An 18,911-nucleotide genomic window follows, 5' to 3' on the forward strand; every position below is an offset into this window, starting at 1 on the left:
AGGAAGTTTTCTAATTATCATCACACCCTCTATTACTAACACTGTAGTTTTAATTCATTTTTATTTATTTATTTTCAATATTACTCCCAAATCTGAAATTTAAAATACTTTCCATCCCCAACCTTTTAAAAATTTATGATTGGAAGTAGAAAAAATCAAAACCAGTAGAAGAAAGATGAAGAAACAAGTCAAGCATATAAATTTTCATTTAAGTTTGGATTACCTTATTGTTAGGGGAGAATAATGTGCTCTCTTGACCCTGTTTAACCACAAGATAGGATGAGACCTGTCTTTGGATATTAACTGTTATGAAAGACCTTTGGCAAATGATAGAAATTTTCATTTATGTCGTTGAAGAACCTTACTTGTCGGGGAGAACAATGGTCGGACTCTCGAATAAAGACTAATTGAACTGATCAAAGATTGGATGAGATCATGACTTTGGAAACTAATTGCCTATGTAAGTTTTATAATAGACCTGAATAGTATCCAGCCTCTTTAAAGATAGGGATAAGAATTTCAATCAAGTTGAGTATTTTGAATTGTTCTTAGATTTCATATGAGACTTCACAACTACAATTCCAAGGAAAACTCTCTTGGAGGATAAGATTATTTTTCCAGGAAGTAAACAACAATTATAGAGATCTATTCAAACTGCATTAACGCAAACGTATCCCTGATCGATCACGTTTTTTGCAAATTGTTCACTTGCAGGTTGTTCTCCTCTAACACAGAGGTGATCCAGTGTCTTTTCATTTAACATTATTATTGTCATTTTTGAAATATTTAACATGTTTTTATTAATGTTTAATTGTGATGTTATAAGGTGTCTGATTGGTAAATTAGATAACTCACAAGGTGATTAATTTTAAGGAATAACTCAGGTGGTGACCCTCAAAATTTCCCAATAAGAAAACCCTAAATTAGAAAGCATGGACTCAACCAGAATTTCACGAGACAACAATGAAGTAATTTAATTAATTAATCAAAAAATGATGAAGTAATTCAATTAATCAATCAGGTAATTTAGGGATCAGGCAGCCGCATGCTTCTTGTAAATGATCAAAATTAGCACGTGATAATAACGAAGGGCTGATCTATCTGGGTTCCCTTCTATTCCCTTTTTGATTTTTCCGATTTGGGTGGGTCCCCCACTCTACCTGCCACGCGTATTAGTTTACGAGTGACTGAAAGAACGAGATTTTTTTTTTAATGTTTACGATGATTTCGTAACGGCCGAAATCGAATAAATAATGGAATTTTTGTTGTAGAAACTAGAAATAAGCTCAGGTTTCGAAGATTACCAGTGAGCAAGCATGTCAAATGCGACAGATACTTCCAACCTTGCGAGCCTCGTAACGGAGTACGATAAAGTGATGGAAGACCAGGAGGATTCGATGATGGAGATCAATAAAATCCATAAAAAGCTTGTCTCCTGTGAGTCTATCCAATTCTCTGGCTAAAAGTTGTATATTGGAATGAAATTCTAGTTTTTTTTTATACATATCATTAATTTTATTCTACATTAATTTCCCATTTAATGCTTAAAGTCATTGGATTTTGACTGCCAGAAAGGATAAATTACTTAAGCTGTTTCTCTACGGAATGGGATTATGTTTGGGAGTTCATCCACGCGCTGACTGTTGAATTGTAGATTAATGATTAGGGTTAAAAGCAATTCTACAAGAATAACCAGGGAAAAAGGGCAATGGTACCATCAAATCAATAACAAAAAAAGACAGGGTCAATAGTCGGGTAGAAAGAGAGCTTCTATGATTCCTCTTGAAGTGTTTCAGTAAGGAATTACAGAGAGCAAGATGGGATCATGGAGAGCACAATGAGAACTCAGCAGCTGAGATGGGAAAGAAAAAAAGGATTAATCAATAGAGGGGCTGAGAGCTATAGTCAGGTGGGTTCTTTGCTGCATGTAAGAATATTGGTCTTGATGGCTGTCTGATTAACGACTTTTGGATTAAATTATGACACGTGTCACCAGCTAGCCCCTCACTGGCTTACCAGGGCTCTGGAGAGGATTTGAATCTGCTAGCTGTTGGGGGATAGCATTAAGTTACCTTTTTCATTGTATCTGTTAGTCCTTGTAACGGTCCAATTGATCAAGTGGTTGACTATCTTGTAGCCCATCTCCACCTCTTCAACTCTTTTGTATTTATATTTTTATATATCATAGTGAAAGATAACTAAAAGAGTTTACATTAGCTCATCTCCTGATTCCATACTAAGTGAGTTGATTTACCAAAATTTATTTCGACATCAATTTACTCAATTTGTGAGGTCATTTATTAATCCTAGGTTGTATCATGTATGTCAACTAGCTTCTGAAAAAAGGCTTATTTTACTACCTTTCCTGCACTTGATCCTCATGGCATTTGATCTGTCAAATTTATTGCCCTATCTGTGAGACAGCTGTAGGTCCTCAGCTGCACTGAGCAGTCTAAAAATTCGAACCACTTGATTCACCTCTCTTGGTGAATTAATTCTCAATAATTCAGAGGTAGTTCAGGTGAATTGGAACTCCATTGATCCAGACAAGAAATAGGAATGACCTCAATTTATCCAATTAGAAATTCATCTACTTAGTAGGCAGAAAGAGGATTAGGAAAGGCTGGGAATAGGAGGTGTACTCCATCAGGGGCTGTGCTCCTGGGGGAACAAATGGATGGTGGGAATACCACAGCCTCTAAACTTGTCATCCATCCATATCGGTACTGTAGTGGGCTGATCTCTACTCCAGAGCTTCTGATATACTCTGAACTGTCGAATCTCAGACCTGATGTTCTCATCAACTTAACTATTTACATTATTAATTTCTAATGGTTGTGTTGAAGCAAAGACTGTTTCTGTTTAAGGGTTTGAACACATTTTCTTTCAAAGACTCGATATGTGATGGTGTGATATTATTTCTTGCACCAAGTATAGGTTTTGTTTAAGGAATGAAGATTAGCAGCAGCAAGACTAATAGATTTTGTTTAAGAAAAAAGCAGACTACCAGCAGCACGAGTTTTTTCCAGTAGAATCTCAACTTTTGACCAAATTTGTTTGGTTGAAATATAGGACAATTTAATGATTATGTTGTGATAGGAAGACATTTCTACATTTGTGTATTTTCCTGCTGGCAACTGTATCATTATGACCACTGTCCATCTTCAACTCTTTGCTTGTCCTACAAATGGAAAAATAAATCCTTTGCCATTTAAGTTTCAGAGCATCTGGTGAATTAAATTGCTCTTTTGGTGCATCCTATTTTAATTAGGTACCACTACCCGGCCATGGTAAAAAGAAGATTTTCAATTGGCTTATTTATTACCTTACACTGAGCATTTTGAAGTATTTTGTTTTTCTACAAAACCATTCTCTATTTCATTCATGATCCTCGCATGCCCATGCAGGTCCTGCAATGGCTGAGAAGTTGCGTGATGAACTGTTGGGGAATCTTCGAGGATTGTATATAAAGTTGAAAGAACTTTCAGAGACTGAATTGACGTATGTTTAATCCAATAGTTTAGTCACATGGTACAGAAACTCAAAAGCTGGTTTCGATGTTTCTGCTAGGCTCCAGCATCCCCCCCACCCCCCAAAACACCGTTGTTATGGATACCCCAAGGAACAGGCTTATTGTTATTATCTGGGGTTTAGATTCCTCCTTCCTGCTGCCCTTTTGATGGCTGGTTTTTGCACACCCCCCCCCCTTTTTCTTTCCTCCATATTGTATGTTCTCCTTCTTTCCCCTTTGCAGGGTTTTAATGATATTTTATTATTCACCCAAAAAAAAAAAAAAACAAAAAATCAATCTACCGCCCCTTCTTCCTTTCTCTAACAACAATGATGAGTGTTTCTCAGAATCCCTCTGTTCATAGAAAGAAAAGAGAGTGAGCTTATACTGAATCTCTGCAGAAGGGCCCCTTTGATATTTCCTTTTAAAGTTATTCCTTTGTGTTACAATATATCATCAATCCCTCTTCTTTATTTAACTTTTTCTGTCTTTGACCATCTACAATGTCTTAAATCTGTTTAGAAAGTCCTACTCATTTTTTATATTTATTTATTTTCTGCAGCATGTTGTTGATATTCAGCGATAAATTGGATTCTGCTATCCTACACTCTCTGCATCAGAGTAAAGGTTTGAACCAGAACTCCGAATATGTAATATGGTTTCTGACAATACTGTTCCTGTAGTAGTTTTCACCATATGTGGACTAGCATTCAGTCGTTGTGTGGGTATAGACTAATGGATTGGTGCTGACTGATAGACATGATTGGATGAAGTCCTGTCAAAGAGGTGGTCTCCCTAGTGGGTAGAGGCTTCAATTTATCTGTTCTAATAAGAGTAAAAAATGATTTTATGACCTACTTGCAGTTATCTTATCAATGGGGGAGACAAACTGTTAATTGCAAGCTTGATCCCTGCTCACAATCTATATAATGTTTGCATTCCCCTTTATAGTTGCTAACCCTAGCAGTTGTGTAGAGAATGGAGACAGGACTAACAAGGACAAAAGCAAGCGTTTGAGGAGTTCTTTGACAAAGGCTATTGTTCTTGGTATGGTTTCAATCAAGTCCATGGTTTTATGATTTATTTGTGTTCTGATCCTCATATTAATCCTATGAAATGCTTTTAACACTTCCAGATTTCTATGACACATATCCCTAAGCTTAACTCACTGCTGCAAAGGTCTCAATGTCTTAGAATGATGATGTTTCATTTTTCTTCAGAAATATTTGTTGATATTCAGTTTCTATTTGAATATGCTAGTCAAAGTGGCTACCTGAGATTCTAGGATATAGTTATTAACTTATTAAAGCTAAATTGAACACTGAACCAGCAAAATGATGCTTTGGCGCATAAGATTTCTGTAAGATGATGGGATTCCTCTTTCAACTTCTACTAGGTCTAAGTGTTTAAGGAATCAAAAGTGAAGGAAGAGTTAAGAAAATTGCAGTTTTTCCCTAAAGGGTTTCATCATAAAGAAGTTAGAAAATAAAAATAGAGACTTTGGAACACTAAAACATTTGGAGAGAAAGCTCAAGAACATGCAGGTAGGTGACTGATAAGAAGTGAGCTCATCTTTAAGTGGTGCAATTGAGGGCAGTGCAAACCGTGCAATTGTGTGAATAATAATAAATAGCAACTTGTACTCTGTTTATTTAAAAAAAAAAAAAACAATAATATAATCATAATTTATGAATGAAAAGGGAGGAAGAAGTACATCTGGGTTAGGAGGGTGTCCATCATCCACACCATGAATCCTTATGGCTGAAGAGTTTGCTGTTGGTTGAATTTTCGGTAGCAATATTAATTTGCTGAAAGTGCCAATCACTGACCTATTCTTTTGTATGGATTAGGCTCCCAACTTTCACACATGCTATAAATTCCAAGTCATATTAATCCCCTTAAAGTAAACAAGACAGTAATAATTAAAAGATAAATGTCAAATACCTTCATGCTTGCCTATTTTAGCCACTACTTCAAGTCCTATTTTAACAAGGACTAATAAAAGGAGTTAAGAATTTAACTAAAAGTAGAATGTAAATTCATTTAGTAACTCAAAACATAAATCCTAACGCAATTTGAGCTGAACAAACCAGGACCCAAAATTAGAAAACTAACAGCTAAAATCTCCTAAGTGTTGATGAAATCTAAGAGAAGTTATCTTAGTTCAACCTAATTTAAAACTCTTAAGACAGTTGATTGTTATTGTTCGTTGGCATACCCTTCAATTTCCTCATCAACACTTTCGCAGTCTTTTTTAATAGGTTTCTGATGCAGCACTCCATTAGTCTTTTTTATCTGAGGCAGTAAAAGGGCAGCATAGGAGGAGAAAGAACCACAGGGCCATCCCATTCAGATGGTTATACCCCAATAACTGAAGCTGTAATCAGCCTGCAACAGGAGACTTATAGTCAGACCCATACTTGGTCCATACAATGAATCTAACTTGAGCCCGTAAAGAACCAGAGTAGCCATTGACCAGCTTGCTTTTTAAGGATCTTTTGGCTGATTCTGTGGGTCCATGTTGCTGCCTCATGGGAAATTCTACAAGCTTTTTCTAGTTACTATTTTGTTTTTGTTTCTATTTTGTGTTTCAATTACTATTTATGCAGCAGATACTTTTACTAGAATAGCAATAGCAAGCTAGAGTTTCCCTAATACTTGGTTAGCTTCTATTTTATTGTAATTCTGTTGGATCTTCTAAGCTTGGCGTCAAATTAATTTGTACTTGAAGCTTGGCATCTAAGTAATTTGTAGTTGATGGTATGGATATTATAAACAACAAAAGGAGGCAGTTTTCGTCAAGGAATTTCCCTTGACCCGAGGGGTTCAGATGGTTTGCAGAGCTCATAGACTCCTAAGGGTAAAATCTAGGCTAGTTGGTTGTGAAACTAACCTATTTGGCAGTGATACCAAGTCATCACACCATTCCTTTACCCATCTTTTTCTTCCTTTCTGTTTCTTCATGTACTTTATGTTTTATTACTTCCAGCAACTTCTCTTCTGCCTACAGTACCTACCATAAATCTTTCCTTTGTGGTTTAATCTTTTACCCTTATTCACTAACTAGTCACTTCTCTGCAGGTTTTTCACTCAGTATTCCTTACCCATGGTTGTTGTTGTTTCACTTCTTTTCTAGTAGGTGTTTTGACATATTGTTACCACGCATATACCGATCAGCTGGACCTCCTATTTTTTGTAGAATCATTCACCCCCTAGGGCAGCTCCATTCGACCTAGGTTTGGTTCATCAGAATTCCAGATCTAAAGTTACAGCTACCTCTTCTATTTTTTTGATTTCTGATTCGATTGTGGGTCATCGATTAAAGTGAAACGTTGATGATGGAAGCAAACTGCAATATCTTTATCTGTCGAGTGATGTAAACAAACTCTAGTAGTGTGGTTACCTCTCACTATTGCAATATAAGCCTACTTTTTAGTACTTGACATGTCATCAAGAAGAGAAGAAAGAGAAATTTACGTTCTTTCTTTGTCCACAGCCCATCATGCATAATAGGCCACTAATTTGCTTGATGTAGAAGAGGAAATGCCTTTTCTAGATTGATATTAGGTTGTATTCACTGGATTCTCCCTATGAATTAATTTTGGCCGATCTCTTGTAGATGGCAGTGAACAGAGAAAGAAACGAATGAAAGCTGATGACAATATTTCAAGGCTCCACCTTGCTGGATCCGTGCATAGTCAACTTGAGCTTGCTGCCTGTTTAAAGGATGAACAGGTATCTCAATTCTCAATAAAAAATTTAAAACATTGAAATTCATTTTGTGTATATATTTTCAAATTTCTCCACAGTGATGTTCACTACTTCACTTTTTTACATAGCAAAATTGCTCACATTTGATTAAAATTTTGAAATCTTAATGGCGCATCTGTTACATGATGCATATGTCTCCTTGTCTGATGCTCTTTTATCTTTAACCGAACTTGCATGTTGCATTTACTAATTTATTTTCAGGTAGCAGCTAACGTCACACCTGATGGAGCTGAGGAAGATGTGTGGATTGTTGTTAAAGTAATCAACTTCGAGAGAGAAGCAAAAGAGTAATCTACTTCCATCTTTCACCCTTCCCCCCCCCCCCCAAAAAAAAAAAAAAAAAAACAAAAACCAAAAAACCAAAAAAAGGAAAGAATTTTTTTAGATGGTGCCAGGAGAGGAGGCAGGCTGACAAAAACATTCATCAGTATATTCATAATCAAAGGGAAACTTCTGTTCAAGAATGTGGGTGTTGATGAGTGCATCATTTCATTTACTGTTTGGAGAAAGAACTTACACAAATTTCGCAGCACTGCTCTACCTTGAAGAAAATCTGAATTCGCATCCATCATTCAGCTTTTTTTTTCCGTTACTTTGTTCTCAAGTCCTCTTGCCTTGAATTTGGCTTCCCAGAGTAATAGCTTAGCAGAAATATTAGAATCACAGGAAATGTTAATTCATCCGTCAGCTGGATCATTTCAGACTTCACAGAGGAGGGGGAGGATCAGGAATTGGGCCTCCTCCAAGCCAGGACTTGGAAAGATACAACCATGTTTAATTTTCTTTTTTGGGTGAATTATCACTAGAAAGAGGGCTTCAATTTGATAACCTCTTCATCTCACATTGCCATTAGAATCCTTCATTTCAAAAGTTGTATTTATTAGGTACAATAAACATCTAAATCCTGACAAAGAGAAATTTTATGTTGAAATCCAAAAGTTGAATCATGTTATGTCCTGGTGAATTTTCCTCGCACTAGGCTGCAAGAATTCGATAACCCTTTGTCTCACATTGCCATTATAATCATTCATTTCAAAAGTTTGTATTTATTAGGTACAATAAAAGTCTGAATCCTGACAAAGAGAAATTTTTACCTTGAAATCCAATAGTTGAATCATGCTATGTCCTGGTGAATCTTACTCTTACATGGCTGCAAGAATATTGTGTGTCAGCCTTTCGTGTTGTTCTATGGACAATGCAAAATGCCTTTCTAGCTTATTAAAACTAATTGTATCCTAATATTTAGCTGCCTCAAAATCTTGACTGCTACAAGTCTATCTTTATCTGTTTTGCTGAGTTGAATGTGTATTAGTTGTTTCAAAACTGTCTTTATGTCTTGGCTGCTCTTGGTTACATCATGGAAGGTTTTTGGAGTGCTGGTTTTGAACTAGTCTTTGACCTAGATTAAATTGGAAGTATTGAATTTTGGTGAAATTTCATTTCCTGTATACTCATGATACAAAGAGAAAAAAGAAGTCAGGATGAAAATAATTATGTGAACTTAAAATTTCTTTGAACTGAAATTCATCTGTTGCATCTCATTCTTGTGATGCTTACCCATTATAAAGTCTAGAAATCTCAGAAGTTTGAATGAATTAAGAAAGAAGGTTGTTGTTATTATTATTATTATTGTTATTATTATTTTAGTTCCTGTAAGTAATTCCCACAACCAATTGTGATGGCCCACTGAGTAAATTGAAGGTGTGAATCCTATGTAAGGGTTCCTTTAAAAGATGCTATGTGGTGTCCAACTCTTTATCTATCTACCAATTTATGCATACAACACAAACTGAGGCGGCCCCACTACTTGAGAATGGCTCTATCAATCCTGTACTGCAATTTGGCTCCTCTTGCCTCATTACGGAAGGCCAAGTCATTTTTTCATTTCCGTTGTCGGTTGTCCTTTTGATGCCTTCAGGTTGATACTTGTTTCTTCCTGCAGTTAGTGTGGTTGATCACTCCTTTACCAAATGAGTTCATCCCTGCAAATTTCCTCATCCTGGAAAATGTCTTTGTTTCTGATCCTGTTCTCTCTAGTATTTCTACTCATCCACATGTATCATCCAGTATTGTTTTATATTTGATTTCTTGGTTGCCCTACAGGACACTTTCCCTATAATTTTGATTTATTACAACTATCAGATATAATTTTGGAAATTGGTATCCTCTTGCAATTAAGTACTGATCTCTTCGCAGATTCGAGGTGCTTGATGAGGAGCCTGGTGATGATGAAGAAGGTGGAGGCCAAAGGTAAAAATTTCATGCGTATTATTACCCTTTGTTAGTGGAGAGTGTTGGTATTTCTTCTAGCCAATGCTATTATAAGTATTATGTTTTTTTCTTTCTTTCTTTCTTTCTTTCTCTCTTTCTCTCTCTTATTTCCCTGTTGTGTCCTGTTTTGTAGTAGGAGCTCCAATTGAGAACTTCCGACGGTTACACAAATAAATTGATTATTGCTGTTGTCCTCTTTTTTTCTGTCTCTTCTTTTCTGCTTTATTATTATTATTATTTGGTATCAGAACAAGATCTCTAGGGACTGTCTGCTTCTTCTAAAGGTTTCAATCATCATTGGCTAATTTATTTCAGTTTGAGATTTGTGAGTGTTTAATTTTAGTTTAAAAGGGTTGCGATGCTGTATTTTTGGACTGTTTGGAGGATAATTCATGACTGAACATTGAGACATAGGTCATGAAGAAAAAAAATGGACGAGCTTTTCTAAGACTGAGGAAGAAATGTTCTGGAGGTCATTGCTCATCAGCAGTGGTGCAGCATTTTCCTTTCTTCCTTAGGAGTTTTTATTGATCCAAATGAATAGTAGAGGGTATAGAATCATAAAGTAATGATAACTATGAGTAAACATTAAGATAGAGGAAGGTTCAGGCGAGTTGGTCAAGCGCTCACTTGTTGAATGCTTTGTCACAGTTGCTAGTCCCAGAAACAGGGCTGCGTACATCTAACCCTCCCGAAATCCTACTAAAGCTAGGAGCCTTGTGCACTAAGTACGACCATGAGTGAACACTAAAATAAGTAGGAAGAACCCCTAGGAAAAAAAAAAAATTAGTACCCTAATAAAATAATAAAGCTAATGTAAGCCCCTTAACAGAAGCAAAGCCTTTAGTTCTTGCTTAAAAAGTGCATCTAGGAATCATAAGTGATTCATGAATGTTTGCTGCTTCCCTTCTATATCCATGATGCTTCCCAGGCTTGCTTCTCCTCCATGCTGCATTACTTTGTTTTTCCTTTTAATGAATGCCTCTTTGAAGCAATGCCTCCTAGACATTGCCGCAGTTTGATTGTTTGGATGCTTGTAATCCAGGCTTTAGCAGGGCAATAGCAAATGTTTTGTCTTTGACTGAAGAGACTGGTCATCATTTAGTACCTAACATGTTGTCATATGTTGAGTTCGGCTGAGGGAGCTTCTTTAAATGCGATCAGTTGGTTCAATTTTTGGCCCAGACGGCCAACTCTGAAGTGAGGCATTGCCAACCAATTTTTGTATGGGGTATAATGTTCCTCTGTCTTCATCATTGTACTGCTTTGGGCTATAATTTATACCCCACTTGTAATGTTCTCTTATCGACTTCTTCTTCATTGCCAATTGGGAATTGTACCTTTGCTTTCTTGAAGATTTATTCCAAGACGTCAGCATATGGACTTAGTATTGTGACGGTTTTCACTATATAAAGGGCAACGAGAGCCTAGAGTTATTACTTAACAAGAATGTTTGGTCTTTACATTGATGGAGGAATACACCAGCAACCTCCCTTGAGTTCTGTAGGTACCCAAATCTCTTGTCAGCATTGTGGTTCTTTGCAATAAAATGTTTCTCCAATAGAAGTCAGAAAGGATTTCATCTTTCCAGTTTATAAGAACAAGGACTGTTATGGTGTGAGCAACTTTGAAGTCAAAAGTGAGGGGGAAAAAGGAAAAAAGAAAGAATGCATGTGTCCTTGCGTGGAATTATGCTCTTGGAAAAGTATGTCTGCTAGATTTATGAATGTATGTAGGAATAGTATGCATATCTTGTCCTGAAGAGAAGCCTTTAAGATACTAATATCACCTCATTAGCATTTGAGATTTTGATCATTCCTATTTTATTGCCCCTTTGGAGGTAAAAACCCTTTTTATATGATGACTTATGTATTTTTCTTAATCTTTCCTCTTTTGTTCCCTATTGGAGTTAAAATGTTGATCTATATGATAATTTTTCTACTTCACAGCAGAAAGTACAAGCTGCATATGTCACGCATTATTCCTTTTCCAAATCCACTTGACCCTTCCAGTGCTCCAGATTTCCCTACTGGGAGACAAGTTTTGGCTGTTTATCCTGAGACCACAGCATTATATGAAGCAACTGTAGCCAATGCTCATCGTAAGGTAACCAAATGATAAATCAATTATACTTCTTTCATGCTTAAACATTGATTTATGTGACTCTGCTGTTCCCTAATTGTTGAGTCTGATTACTTGTTTGCTGTTTTCCATATGTGCTCTTTGATGAATCTGCTAACTTCCAGAAGAGAACTGATGAGTAAGTTGTTAAACTTATTTATTTTGGAACATAAACCTTTAAGTTCTTGGAATAGAATTTGTTAATTTTTTTGGCTATATGAACCTGTGAAAAGCATCTTCTTTCTAAGCTTTCATGTTAAATACTGAACCATGGTGAATGAATCAGATGCAATGTTTCCTTTGAATACTAGTAGAAGTCCTCTTGCAATTGTGATTTTACCTTTATTTATTTATTATCTGGACTTCAATGTCTTCTTTTGAATATTAGGGATGCCCCAGTTGAGTTAAATCTATCTTACATAGATGGGAAATCATGTTTTAGGTTTGTAGTTGCTTGCAATATTAAAAAACAATATTAAAAAACAATGTCTTTTGCATGATTGTTCCAGTTACCTACTGGAGTTTAAAGATGATGAAGAAAATGGATCTCTACCCCAGAGGAAAGTACCCTTCCACAAGGTTGTTGAGCTGCCTGAGGGACATCGCCAGTGACAATGTCTGTTGTGTTTGCATTGCCGCTGTTCGTGTTCTTTTCCAGCCAGATATACTTACTGTGTATCTCATGTTCCGTCGCATTATAGCAGTTCGAGTTTGTGGGCAATTACTTGTGCTATTCCTTGTCTAGAACTGTATAGGTCTTGTGATAATTTATTCTTATCAGTGGGTTTTGGTAATTTTCCAAATTTTCCCATTGAATTTTTCAGTTCTTGCTGTTGCCAGTCATTTCCCCTTTTTCTAAGGTCCAAATATGGAGTAGAGAAAATGCTTCTTTACATTGTGAATGATCTTGAGGTAATTTTCCCATTGAATTTATCAGTTTTTGCCGTTGCCAGTCATTTCCCCTTTTTCTAAGGTCCAATATAGATTAGGGAAATGCTTATTGACATTGTGAATGATCTTGATTTAGCTCTTGCGAAGATGGTTTATGTGAAAACCCCCTCAAGAAAATCCAAAATAATCAAAACTGATGTCATTTTCAGGCTTTTGTTCCATACAAAATACCCAACTTGCTCATATCTCAAATCAAATCTTGCTTAAAACGACCAATAAATATATGAAAACTACCCTGCCATGGTCATAAACAACGTCTGTAAAGGAACAGGGACCAAAAGCGAGGACTTTGATATGAAAACGCAACTGAGAAAAATCAAGCTAGGGTTTTAGAGGAGGTAAAGTGTCAGGGAGATGAGTTAATTGGACTATGTTGAGATCAAAACCTTCAAAAGCACAGAGGTGGACAGGTGGGGAAGAGAGGGATGGGCCGCATGGGGAGTAGAGCAGGAAAAGAGGGGTGACCTGCAGGAGAGGAAGAAAGGTAAAGAAAAGATGGCAGGGGAGGCCATAGGGGGAGCAGGGGAGGAAAAGGATGGCCTGTTGGAGAAGATGGGAGGCAAGGAGAGCAGACATAAATGGTTAAGGAAAACCAAGGCAGGGAAGCACGGAGTTGAAATCGTCTAATCCAACAGGTACAGAATTATGCTCTCCTCACACCTCTTCACCTCATATTTAAGAGTGGAACCTACTTCTTATGATTGAGTTTATCATTGCTTAGAGGTGGATAAGAGTGTAAATGGTGGACAAGTCTCTGCTTGTGAATCCGGATCATCACCCCGTCACGGAAGCACTAGGCTTTCCGACGGCTTTACCACCACAAATAATGTGGGACCCACAGCTAAAAAAATAATAAAATAAAAAACCCATCACCCAATGAATCCGGATCATCTCCCTGTCGGGGAGCACAGAGGCTTCCTGACCACAAAAACCAGTGGGTCCCACTAGTGAAAATGTTTTTTTTTCTTTTCCAAAAAGTATTTTTCACCGTGGCCCCACAAGTTGGTGGCGCCCCCCCCCCCCAACCCCTGTGTTTTTATGGTGGAAAGTCGGGAGCACAGAATACTCCCCACCGGGGGGTAGAGGATCCAAACTCGGAAGCATGACCCAACCGAAGGGCTCCAAACCATGGTGCTTGTCACAACTTCATGTGATCACATTTCATGTAAAATACTTTCTGGTGGTAGAATACCAGCGGTTGAAATGGGAGGCAAGGAAAGCAGACATAAATGGTTAAGGGAAAACCAAGGCAGGGAAGCACGGAGTTGAAATCGTCTAATCCAACGGAAATGCTCTCCTCACACTTCTTCACCTCATATTTAAGAGTGGAAACTATTTCTTGTAGTTCAGTTTATCATTGCTTGGAGGTGGATAAGAGTGTAAATGGTGGACAAGTCTCTGCCTGTGAATCCGGATCATCACCCCGTCCGGGGAGCACATCGTCGGGGGGGTCGACGGCCTACCACCACAAATCATGTGGGACCCACAGGTAAAAAATAAAAAATAAAAATAAAAAAAACCCATCACCCAACCTCTGGGTCCCCTGTATTTATTGTAGCTGATCCGGACTCTTTGCCTGTCGGGGTAGAGGATCCAAACTCAGAAGCATGACCCAACCGAAGGGCTCCAAACCGTGGTGCTTGTCACAACTTCATGTGATCACATTTCAGGTAAAATACTTTCTGGTGGTAGAATACCAACGGTTGGTCACTTGCTTTCCATCCTTTTAACTGACATTCTAGTCAAGATTTGTTTCTCTGGGGTGCTGGGTTTGCTGGAAGCCTGGAACTCATTCTACCACACACTAGTAAACACACTGTTTCTTTCTTCCATCCATGGAGGCGACTCACAGATACTTCTACCAAATGTATAAGCTCTTTTAACACGCAGAAGCTTTTACTAGGAAGATAACTTATTTTTTTGGTGCTATTTCCTAACTGAAACTTAAAAGCGAATTTGACTCGGTATTATAACCATTTTTGGTGCCATACACTTAACTGAAACTGAAACAAATTTAACTCAGTATTATAAGCATCAGATCTCATCAGATTAATATTTCTTTCCCAGCAAACTCAGGAGTCAGGGCTCTGCTTCGTTGGATGTGACAGCAGCAAGAAACCCCCAGAATGTCAAGGCATGGTAACGTTGCTGAGAGAACCTTCCATCACAACTTAAAAAACGAAAGGTGGAAGAACATGGACATGTCCACCTAAGATTCTTGATCTCCTACCAAAGATTGCTGATCTAAACATTTAAGTAGCAGTATCAGAGAATTTGAAATAGAAAACCCTAGACTTCAGACATTAGGTGGTGAAGTGGTAGATTTACATACTGACATGTACAGATTACTTTGCTCAAGGCTTCCTCGATGAAGTCAGCAACTTCCAACAAGGAGAGACTTACAGAGGATATTCGAACAGAAAACTCCTGAATTGGATAAACCAACATTTACAAAAGAATCAACAATGATGATTACCTTTCGACCAAAAAGACAAAGGACAAATGAATTAAATAATGAAGTCTCAAGACTCCAACAATTCAACTGGTATGATTAGAGTCGAACTTTGTGACTGCATATGGTACCAATGGAGCAAACCAGGCCTTTATCACAGAGACCCACTTCTTTCTCTTTATGATTAATCAGCCAGTAAACAACCTTCCTTGAGCATATCATACAAAATGGACTTCAACTTTGAAACCCCCCAACAAGGCAACACCGGGGAGAAACTAATCAAAACTAGACCAGTAACCATGCAAACGGCTTGAACATCTAAAGATCCTGACATCCTAGCTTCCCTACTAGACCCCAAAGACATGCCATAAAGCTCAGCCCACCGAGGCTTCCCTTGATGGTCAAAGAAAAGCCAGTACAAGCCATCAATGACCAAGGAGGCAAAAGAAGTGGTAGAGTGTGGTTGAAGCAAAACAGAAATGGAAAAAAGATGAATGCTTCCCTACAGAGGAAAAACAATATCTAGAATTAGTGAAAGATGCATCTGCATAAGATTCTTACTCCAGTGCAATTTAAGGGCAAATTGTGCTTCCAGCCAAGCCTTGTCCAAACAGATTGAAAAGGACAAGTAGAGAATACAAATAAATGAATAATAAGAAATATCTAATAACGAGAAGGGCTTACTTCATCATAAGCTATGCAAAGTTTATGCAAATGGAGCTTAGTTTTGAAATCAGTTATGCAATATAGAATTAAAAGCAAACTACTAAAAAGATCAACATCAAAGTAAAGAAGAATGGAAAAAATGACTGCCCAATTAGAGACCAAGTCGTTTAGCAAAATGTTTGACCTTACCTATCAACAATAGAAGCAGCAAGGAAAATCACTGAAGAACAGAACTAGTTTGTTGACCTAACAGAGAACTAAAAGCAACAAATCCAAAAACTATATAACACTTAATCCAGGAATGAGGAAGCACTTGGTAGACTCACTACATAAGGTTTATACCTCGAGCCCCAAACCATTGAAATAGAGGAACTTTTCTACCACAGAAAAGATTCATTCGATTATTGACTGGATGACACCTGCACCAACAGTCCTGCCACCTTCTCTAATGGCGAACCTCATACCTTGCTCACAGGCCACTGGAACAATTAGGTCAACAACCATCTTAACACGGTCACCTGGCATAACCATCTTGGACTCCTCGTCTTTGTCATTCATGATGGAAGCAATCTTTCCGGTGACATCGGTAGTTCTCATGTAGAACTGAGGTTTGTAACCAGCGAAAAAAGGAGAGTGTCTGCCACCTTCTTCCTTTTTAAGAATATAAACAATGGAAAGGAACTTGGTGTGTGGAGTGATACTTCCTGCCTTGGCAAGAACCATACCTCTTTGTATCTCATCCTTCTGGATACCACGGAGAAGGAGACCTACATTTTCTCCTGCAAAGGCTTCGTCAAGGGTTTTCTGAAACATCTCCAGAGCAGTGACGGTGGTGGAGCGAGTATTCTTAAGACCCACAAGTTCAAGAGTTTCTCCGACCTTGACTGTGCCTCTCTCGATACGACCAGTCGCCACAGTTCCACGACCAGTGATAGAGAAGACATCTTCAACGGCCAGGAGGAAAGGGAGCTCAGTTTGGCGCTGGGGAATTGGAATGTAGCTGTCTACAGAATCCATGAGTTCATAAATTTTGTCGACCCATTCGTTGTCCCCTCTCTTGATTGCAGGATTCGCCATTAGGGCTTCTAGGGCTAGAAGCGCCGATCCTGAGATAATGGGCACATCGTCACCGGGGAATTCATAGGAAGAGAGTAGCTCACGAACTTCCAATTCAACAAGCTGAAGGAGCTCTTCATCATCGACCTGGTCCTGCTTGTTTAGGAAAACAACCATATTGGGGACACCGACCTGCTTAGCGAGAAGAATGTGCTCCTTGGTCTGAGGCATAGGTCCATCGGCGCCTGAGACGACAAGAATCGCACCGTCCATTTGAGCGGCGCCGGTGATCATATTCTTGACATAATCAGCATGGCCAGGGCAATCAACATGGGCATAGTGGCGGCTCTCAGTCTCGTACTCGACATGGGCAGTGTTGATGGTGATTCCTCTGGCACGCTCTTCAGGTGCCGCATCGATCTCATCGTACTTCTTGGGGGCACTGTTACCGACGGCGGCCAATGCCATGGTAAGAGCAGCGGTTAGGGTAGTCTTGCCATGGTCGACATGCCCTATGGTGCCGATGTTGATGTGGGGTTTCTTCCGCTCAAACTTACCCCTAGCGGCACGAACCGTAAACGAACGTTGGCTCCTCCTGGTATCAGTGGCGGCGGTGAGGGAAGTGGAAGTCAACCAAAAGATGCTAGAAGGGCTAGTGAAGGAAGAGGACAAGAGAGGAGCTGCTTTGCTTGCTAGGGTTCCGTTGGAGCGAAATTTCCCATTTGAGATAGGAAGATAATTAGCAGTCCAAGTGGAATTTGATGATGACGATGTTGTGGATGAAGAAGCTGTAAAGCGAAGACTCGATGAAGCTGAAGAAGAAATAGCCATAGCAGAGCAGTTATTCAGATTTCCTTCTCTGATTACACAACAACGTTCGAACTCTTGCAACTCTTCTCAGTGCTCTCAAAGCAAGATTGAAGCCGAGAAGGGCGAAGAAGATTGAAGCAGAGCATCTCACTTTATCTATCGGTAGCGAAAGAGGACCTCATATCTACCCTATCCGTTCTTGCTCGCTCCCATACCCCAAATGAGAGAGAGGGTTTATGGTGAGTACGAGTCCACGGAGGCAACATGCTTCACAACGAACCAACGATAGATGGGCCCCAGGATCTCCCCTCTCCTAACCTTTTCATCAAATCAGACGGACGTCATAGCTTGTATACCATGGAAGATCTATGACATGTAAAATTTTGTATACAGCATGTGCATCAGCACCACCAATCAATGTTAGCCGTAAATCTCACTCTGAGGGCCCACTTTCTGCTTTTGCCAACACAGAGTTGCTCGATTAGTAAGGGCCAAAAGTCAGGGTTCGACTCATACTGGAGCCCCTCGACTCCTATAGGGCATATTTAATATCCTCTTCTCCTATATATAAAAAGAGTCCTATTATCAAATACATAAATATAAAATTTTTGAATTTACATAATTACATTGTTATATTATTATATGACATAAATCTAATTGGAGCAACATTACTACCAGAATGGATCAAAAGTTGGTCAGCTGTAAAAGGGATTGGAAAGGAGGTAAGCAAATCGATTTTCATTACCTATGTTCCTTAACTGTTTGGCACCTTTGGTTGCAGAAATACGGTTTTTGGGAGAAAAAAAACTACCCCAAAAGAATTATTGAGGCAGCTCAAAAAGAACATTCTGAATTGAGGTAATCAAGACATCAGGGGGTGAGGAAGTGCTAAATAATGCTCACCTGATGAAAATCAACAATTGGGAACCTCCACCTCAAGGTAAATTAAAGTTGATTGACTGCTTGGTGTAAAGGAAGTGACAAAGGTGGTGTCGGTTAATCAAAATTAGAAGGAAACTTCCCCCCCCACAATGAGAGTTGGATTGATATTTGCAGTTAGGGCCTATTTGATTTACAAAAAGAAAAAAATTATTTGATGAGATATTAGACCTTAATGGATGAAATAATCAAAATTAGTAAAATGGGGGAGTCCTATTTGATTACTTGAGTCATAAGATTTCAAAAATCTAGAAATTTCAAATCTATGGAGTCATGGTTCATAACATTAACTGTTTGGTTAGCCTAAATCTTTGAAATGAAATCTGTAGATTCATCTTTAGAAAACATTTATGGAGCCATGGT

General features: G+C 38.4%; 2 protein-coding genes across 5 annotated transcripts; one reads left to right on the forward strand and one right to left on the reverse strand.

Moving 5' to 3' along the window:
- The first annotated feature begins 1,255 nt into the window (after positions 1-1,255).
- Positions 1,256-12,736, forward strand: LOC149007167 (SAGA-associated factor 29 homolog A-like). 4 transcript variants are annotated; one of them, XM_089166280.1, is made up of 9 exons: positions 1,256-1,437; positions 3,408-3,501; positions 4,074-4,138; positions 7,131-7,246; positions 7,484-7,569; positions 9,479-9,532; positions 11,506-11,659; positions 11,800-11,813; positions 12,184-12,736. In XM_089166280.1, exons 1-9 carry the CDS (start codon positions 1,317-1,319, stop codon positions 12,284-12,286), a joined length of 807 nt encoding a protein of 268 aa, XP_089022406.1. In that variant the 5' UTR covers positions 1,256-1,316; the 3' UTR covers positions 12,287-12,736. The 4 variants fall into 4 exon arrangements, with proteins under 4 accessions (XP_089022406.1, XP_089022404.1, XP_089022405.1 ...); XM_089166278.1 differs by lacking the exons at positions 11,800-11,813; positions 12,184-12,736 and adding an exon at positions 4,487-4,558 and having other exon boundaries at positions 11,506-11,679; XM_089166277.1 differs by lacking the exons at positions 11,800-11,813; positions 12,184-12,736 and adding an exon at positions 4,487-4,558 and having other exon boundaries at positions 1,257-1,437; positions 11,503-11,679.
- A 3,128-nt stretch (positions 12,737-15,864) lies between these two features.
- On the reverse strand, positions 15,865-17,809 carry RABE1B (RAB GTPase homolog E1B). Its single transcript, XM_089166148.1, has one exon. The coding sequence runs from the start codon at positions 17,628-17,630 to the stop codon at positions 16,137-16,139; it is 1,494 nt and encodes a 497-aa protein (XP_089022274.1). The 5' UTR covers positions 17,631-17,809; the 3' UTR covers positions 15,865-16,136.
- Positions 17,810-18,911: the final 1,102 nt, after the last annotated feature.

Source organism: Hakea prostrata, chromosome 8, assembly GCF_041222555.1.
Source record: "Hakea prostrata isolate BN-2017 chromosome 8, UWA_Hpros_2, whole genome shotgun sequence".
NCBI lineage: Eukaryota > Viridiplantae > Streptophyta > Magnoliopsida > Proteales > Proteaceae > Hakea > Hakea prostrata.

What these genes read in the sequence shown, in the direction of transcription:
- LOC149007167 (XM_089166280.1), top strand. Translation starts at nt 1,317, where the DNA reads ATGTCAAATGCGACAGATACTTCCAACCTTGCGAGCCTCGTAACGGAG. An exon ending in CCATAAAAAGCTTGTCTCCT is followed by an intron (nt 1,438 to 3,407) that starts GTGAGTCTATCC and finishes ATGCCCATGCAG; the next exon opens with GTCCTGCAATGGCTGAGAAG. An exon ending in CTTTCAGAGACTGAATTGAC is followed by an intron (nt 3,502 to 4,073) that starts GTATGTTTAATC and finishes TATTTTCTGCAG; the next exon opens with CATGTTGTTGATATTCAGCG.
- RABE1B (XM_089166148.1), bottom strand. Translation starts at nt 17,630, where the DNA reads ATGGCTATTTCTTCTTCAGCTTCATCGAGTCTTCGCTTTACAGCTTCT.